Source organism: Sinohyriopsis cumingii, chromosome 15, assembly GCF_028554795.1.
Source record: "Sinohyriopsis cumingii isolate HCF-2022 chromosome 15, ASM2855479v2, whole genome shotgun sequence".
In the NCBI taxonomy this organism is placed as follows: Eukaryota; Metazoa; Mollusca; class Bivalvia; order Unionida; family Unionidae; genus Sinohyriopsis; species Sinohyriopsis cumingii.
This window is the reverse complement of record NC_142975.1, coordinates 143403096-143410412: the sequence shown is the minus strand read 5'-3', so window position 1 is coordinate 143410412 and position 7317 is coordinate 143403096. Positions and strand designations below refer to the sequence as shown.

Here is a 7317-nt window from a genome sequence, read left to right as displayed (position 1 = left end):
CTGGATCTGAGAAGTTGGATCTTACTTTAAAGTAGGTAGTTTCCTTTCCATGATTTGAAATTTAGATAAAATATATTCATTACATTCTTAGGAAAGGCAAGAAGTACCATGTTTTGGACTAGTGTTATCACTTTTACATTTGTGGCTGTCTTATCATTCGACACAACATATCAATATACAAATCTTTAATTATAGCATTTCTCTGTCTATTTGCAGGAGGTACCTTATATTTGTTACCGAGATATCAACAGATAAGCAAATCTTCACAAGGCAGTCAATGTCCTCATTGGACGTCTCGAATGCTGTCATTTGTATTATGTTTTTCGTTTATCCTTTACCTATTCATGTACTCGAGCATCCTTGAAGGCATCAATATTCCTATTCTGTTCAAAACAGTACAGGGGAATGGTACTGCGTTTCGGAATAACACATTATATTCTCTATCTGAATTCCCAAATCCTCAAAGCATCAGCAATTTTCAGTTCCAGTTAACACTGATAAAATCGTTGACGAATGTGCCTCCAATGCCTAATTCATCATCAGTCGCAGCTGTTCAAATCATTGAAGAAAATGTGTCATCCCCATGGAAACAACGGTTACGAGAACTGACAAAAAATCAAACGAAGCCTCTTCTTACATTATTCACGTCTTGGATTGATAGCGAGGACAAGTACTTAGTCCATAACTTAACAATACTGAACTGGTTATCACTTCGTCCGTTTGTTATGCCGATTGTATTTACAAATCAAACTTCATTAGCAAAGGTGTGTGAAAGTGCTGGTTGGGTGGTTTTGCCTTTAAGAGTCACCGCCGCGGATGGAGTCCCGGTTCTGAAGTATATGTACATTGACGCGATGAGAAGGTTCGAGTCCTATTTTTACGCATTCGCTAATAGTGACATCTTATTCACAGATACCTTGGTTGATACATTGATTACAATACTTCAAAATAATCCAACGTCCCATAATTCTATTCATGAAAATTCAACATCGCATCATACTAATTCAACATCGCATAATTCTATTCAAGATAATTCAACATCGCATAATTCTATTCAAGATAATTCAACATCGCAGCATCATACTTTGATCATCGGTAGAAGGACCAATGTTTATAATATAACAATGGAAGAAGGATCATCTTGGAGTGGAGTAACAGCGGTTGCAAAGAAAAGGGGAGAACTCTTCCTAATTGACGCAGAGGACTATTTCATCACGTCACCTTCGTATCCGTGGAATGATATACCTGAAATTGTGATAGGGCGTAGGGCGTATGATAATTGGCTGGTTCTAAATGCCCGGAAGCAGAAACACCAAGTCATAGACGCAACAGACACCATTCTAGCTGTGCATCAGACAACAAATCATGGCAATTTTGAAGGTATGGCAAAAAACAATAGAGATTATAATCACAATTTGCTGGCATCACTGTACAAAAGTCTCCAATACGGTTTGGGAGTCACCGTATGTACGGAATATCGAACAATAATAAATGCGGAAAATATTTTGATCACATCTCGGAATCTTCCAAAGTATTGCGAAGTTTAATAAAAACAAAGCTTTGAGAAAATGCTACTAAAGATTTAGTTTTAGCAAAATGCCAGTGAAACGTTTTGACATGTGTTAACTTTTATATCTTTCTTTCGTATGGTGCATACTCTGAAGGTGACAAGTTGAGAAAATTTGAGTGGAGAGGTATATGTGTATTTTGTCATTCTTTATTCACTGTATCAGATTTATTTCCGTATGAATGGTAGTTTCTGAATGTTGGAAACTCACGCAAATTGTGACTTGTGTACACATCGTGGCTTAGTCACAGTCTTTGTTGGTTTGAGCACGTGGTAGTGTTCCAATGTTACTCTGGTGAACGCGTTCTACTCGGTCTATATTTCTTGAAGTAAACATGTCGGATAATAGAAATAAATTGGAGGCGAGCCTCAATGGATCAAGTCAGCGAATTAGGCGAAGGGGTTCTATAAATGATTCCAGACACAAAGATATTGCTTCCAGTAAAGAAACGGTACCTGACACTGCATTTAATACTTATGAATCGCTGTACCTTACTGTATCTGATCCAGCCTTTCTATACGCCTCTATTCCTATGTTAACAAAATCTCTTGCTAAATCCAGAAATCACTGGACGTGTTTTCAGAGGATACTGCAATCTTTTAAAGTGGTAAATAAAGCAAAGAAATTACAAATTGTAAACGCATCTTGATAGTGGTAGATGTAAAGTTCAACATTGAATATTTAGAGTCTGTAGCTGACAATTTAGAACAGTATTCACAAAGAAACTTCCGACAATTTAATAATATTCCTATACCTATGCTGCCGGACAGCCAACATGCCATTCAGTGTGTAACATGACTACGGTGACAGATTGGTGCATAGCGAACAAAATCCGACATTTTCAGACAGCATCACATCCCTAAGCCCTAACAATGAGTCGCAGAGATAGTCGTTTGTGAGCAGTCAAAAGCGTGGCAAGTACTATTTGAACCAGAAACACAGGACAAAATATCTATATATCTGAGCATTTGAATTCTAATAGATTTTCAATGGTCATCCAACTGGCAAAGATAAGGACAGACAAGAAGATAGCAGCATAATGGATACTAGATGGTAACAGTTATGCAGTGGAAAGTGAGTACGACGCTGGGACCCAAATCCAGTCAAAGAAATAAGAACAGAAACTCAATACCGACCAGGATTTCAGACTCCTGGCGACCACTATTCGGACACCAATTAACCTAGTGAAACATAAATACTTTAATATGACCTGAGTACCTGACTTGGTCTATATTTTTCTTTCTTTTACGGCAGCATGTTTATAACTTATAGGAGTTTTGTTTCTTGATGTTGTATGTCTTAAATTTGTCTTTAAATGCTATTGAATTTAATTTAGATTAATAATATATTTTGAAAATTGTTAAGATAATAATTGAAGTTACTGATTGACACGTTGTGCAGTCATACCTATGTATTATCGTTGCAATTATTCCACAAAACTGTTTGACTGGATTAGTGTCGACATTTTGCCCTCAGTCTAAGATATATTGATTATATAATAGCACCAATTTGCGCAAATAATACATCATTCAAGCAAATACTTTAATTATTTGAATACGCTTAATCTGGTTCACATATGTGCTAGTCATGACATTCATGCACTCTCTCCCACCATACGTGTTTGTATAAAAAAAACACAAACATTGTTGGAGTGTTATTAACCTTACCTAATCAGGTCAATCTAAGTTTTGTATAAAAATCTTGTACGAGTATCCGACCTTGCTTAATTAGGTCACTCTAAAATGTTTCAAAAAAATCTTGTCCGAGTGTCATGGACCTTACGTAATCTGGTCAATCAAAGTTATGTATAAAAATCTTATACGAGTGTCATTGACCTTACCTAGTCAGGTCAGTCTAACTTTAGACACCACCATTCACATCGAAATACATTAATAAGAATGTAGATGAAATATTATTTGTCCAGAACAGAGCAAAACATTTATTAATGAAAGATAAGGTGACGTCACTAACCTATGAGGATCAGCATTACAAAACGGGTCAACGTTTACGATCAGAGCAAGAACAATAACTATTTGGCGTAACATTTGGGTGCGTAACATTTAGCGTAACATTTGGGTACGTAACATTTAGCGTAACAGTTGGGTACGTAAATATAACATCTTTAGTACAGAACACTGTCACGGAAGTAGAGACTAATATCACGGAATGTACAAAAGATGACAAGAAAAAAATAGCATTTCATTATGATGCATGAACAATTTTCAATTCCACAAATAGCACACTTATTATATTACAGACATTATTAGAGAAACAAATATGGGAAGATTTGGGAGAATTTTGCGAATATTGATTGTAAATATGGTTAATAAATTTGCAATAGAGGGTTTGTGGTAATAAAACGGTTTTAGAAACATGACTTAGATTTGTTTTGCGAAATTGTGAGACAAATAAATTAATAACGTTGTTCATTGCTCATATAATTTTTATCACAATGATTACATATTCTTTGTTCAAACAGAATATTGTCCCAACGACCCCTTTTAACAGGCAGGCTGTGACTGCCAGTCCGAAATGTTATCTCTGGCAAATATAGATTTCTAGATTACAGTACTAAGTAATTTTGAATATTCAAATCTTTCTAAACAAATTAAATTTTTTCTGTACAGTTAACGTCGGGTGCCATTCATGTATACCAGGGACTTTGGACACCCCTGATGTATACAATTGTTTTTTAAAGTTTGTACTATCGTACGTTTCATTCATTTCCGATTATCAGCAAATTCATAACATAGGACGAGGTCTGATCTCCAAATAGTTATCAAAGCGTTCCTTATGCTGTTCATCCATTTATAAGTATTGGTGTTATCACTGACATCATTAAAAGTATTTTGATAAAGGAGTAGTTTAGCCCCATTTGCCATTGTTGATAGATGATGAAAAGTCATATTCGATGAGATCTTATAATTACATCGATAGGTTTCTTCCTAGATGTTGGTGAAGCAGGTTAATCGGAGTACTTTTCCTCAGTTTGAAAACGTTTTTAACAATTCGACATGCACAATTTCGACGGTTGTGATACTTTCAACAAACTTCATACCCATAATCAAACGATTAATATAGTATGATCGAAAGGATACAATTGCAGGTCAATGGAAGATTCAGGTAAAGAATTGTCCTCTAAAGTAGATTCAGGTCTCCCCAGCTTGGTCAACGTAGTACATAACTGAGTTAGGAACTCTTAATTGTTTTGAAAAATATCACCTAAGTGTTTTAATTTACATGTCTAATTGATTATCACCAATTGACAATGTACGTTTATCATCTTTGCGTGCACAAAAAATTAAAATCGCTACCTTACAAAATTGATACGCAATTGATTCTTAATTGCGTTAGCGATAACAATTTCTAAAAATCATCTAATTTATATTGGACAGTATTTTCGTCGGTACCATAATTTACAGTGTCATTGGCGTAAATCAGTATAAAAATTGCAGGGGAAATACATAGAGTGATCAGAAACCTTTAAGTGCGCACTAGTACACTAATTTTCTAATAGATATTTTTTAAACTAATTTATAGTGATGATAATAAAATTGATGACAGATTTTCATCCTGCTCCACACTCTTACTACACTGAAAGAAAATGGATTTCTCCCTAAAAGAACTGATACAAGATTATATTATAACTCGTATTAAAAATCATTCTAAATATTTCCCATTGATATTGCTATCTAAAAGTTGCATTCACAGCCCTATCCTCCAAACATTGTCGAAAGAAATGATAAAATCAATAAAGGCACAAAATAGTTTAATCTTGCATGTTTGTAATATTTTAGTTAGAGTGTGAATACAAAATATATGATCTGTGGTTGAATAGCCTGTTTTAATTCCGGCTTTGTTTTCTTTAAATCATCGTGAAAATCTAAAAACAGACGGTCTTTTTCAAGTATAGATGAAAATCGTTTACTAAAACAGTTCAAAATTACGATAGGTCTATAAATACAGGTCAACTTTGGTCCCCTTTCTTCTTATATATTTTTCAGAATAGTCATTTAATCAGACATGTGTCAAATATTATACTGTAAAAAAACAAACATATAATGATATCTGTATATTAGATGTACTTTTTATAAATTCGTTTAATATATTATCATTCGACGGTGTTGTATTATTCTTATGACTTTTAATTCACTTAATAATAATATTTTTCCCGTGGTTGCTAAATTAGGAATTACATAATTTTCATCTATTGTAATATTTATATCATTATCAGAATATTTTTTTTTTCATTTTCGTTGCTATTATTCTCATTTTAAAAAGTCAAATAGTTCGTTGTGATTAATATTTTATTTTGAGCCCCTGTTGTCGCTTATTTATTTTAGTCCAAGAAACCACTGGTGTTTTACTTTTACTTACAACAATCTTTTTGGGGTTTTAAACTGTTCCGTGTTTATTGATATTTTGTATCTTTTGCTTGCTTTCGCAAGATTTGTTTTATTTGTATGTGTTCTTTTATTGTTGTGTATTGCTTTTGCAGACAATATTTTCTGCTGACACTTTTGACAATTAGTTCTAAATTATGATTATGGTTTGTTATGTTAATTAACAATTTGATAACTATTATTTATAACAAAGCATTTTGTAGTAGAATCTTCAAATAATAATGAGATTAAAGGAAATGTGTATCTATTTATTCTGTGCTTCTAGAGACGTCGTTAAAATTAAGTTTATAGCTATCAATATGTTTCATAAAATCATTCTATTTTTCTCATTTTGGTTTTTGATGATGTTTTTTTACCATAATGTAACATTTTCCTGCTTTGGTGGAAAAATAAATCTAATAATCAACAATGAGAGACCATCGTCAAAAGTGGGTAAAGTTCCTTTTGGCCGAAATTACTAATAAATTTCATCGCGTCGATAGAGACAAGAAAATAATCAATAGCAGAAGTATTTAGGACCAACAATGACATCGTCACCACATCCTCCATGTAATATGAAAACATAATTATCTCTGTATATGTCTATCAGCATTTTCTCTGTGTTATTTATTTACCGGTGTAGTGTTACTCGTTTCTAAGGCATTTCATCCAGAATTAAAAGAATGTAATCGGTACCAAAATCGAAATGTACGAGAACTCACTGATCTGTTTGCAAATAGTCATTTTTATTATGTATTTCATTGTGAGATATTGAAATATAAACGTGGGATAAAAATAATATCGCCACATATTACGTTTGTAACTACGTTTTTCTCGTTCTTGCTACTCATATCTTTATTTCCATATTTGGGTCAATTTCATTTTTCTTCTTCTTCTGATCTTTCTCTCACTCGTTCCGTTTCTCATTTGGTCTCACCCTTTACACCCAGATGTACTATCGTAAAATGTGGCAACTGTAGACCTTCTATAGTGTACATTTATCAGTCAGTGAGGTGCCATGAATAAGTGCCTAAAATAGAACCCCCAAAAATAAATCACAAGTAATAACTTTTTATAATTAGTTTTCTACATAAATCATGGAAACTGTTAGTGACTGACCTTACACTATATGTTGATGTTTCAGCAATGTCAATATTTTATACATGTAACACTCTGCAACCAACCACATACAGTTTTAAGACATATTCGTGATCAAGAGTAGTAATACAAGTTTTTTATCAGCGATTTTGAACCGCACCACAACCATTTGAAAACAATGGATAAATCAGGAGTTGAATTTTGATGATCGCAACCGAAATTAAGTCACAATTGAAAATTGGATACAGCATCTACTATCGAGCTAGACT

General features: G+C 33.5%; 1 protein-coding gene across 1 annotated transcript; it reads left to right on the top strand.

The window, feature by feature from the left end:
• The first annotated feature begins 261 nt into the window (after positions 1-261).
• Positions 262-6768, top strand: LOC149782963 (uncharacterized). Its single transcript, XM_089934519.1, has one exon. It carries the CDS (start codon positions 300-302, stop codon positions 1545-1547), a length of 1248 nt encoding a protein of 415 aa, XP_089790645.1. The 5' UTR covers positions 262-299; the 3' UTR covers positions 1548-6768.
• The last annotated feature ends 549 nt before the right edge of the window (positions 6769-7317 follow it).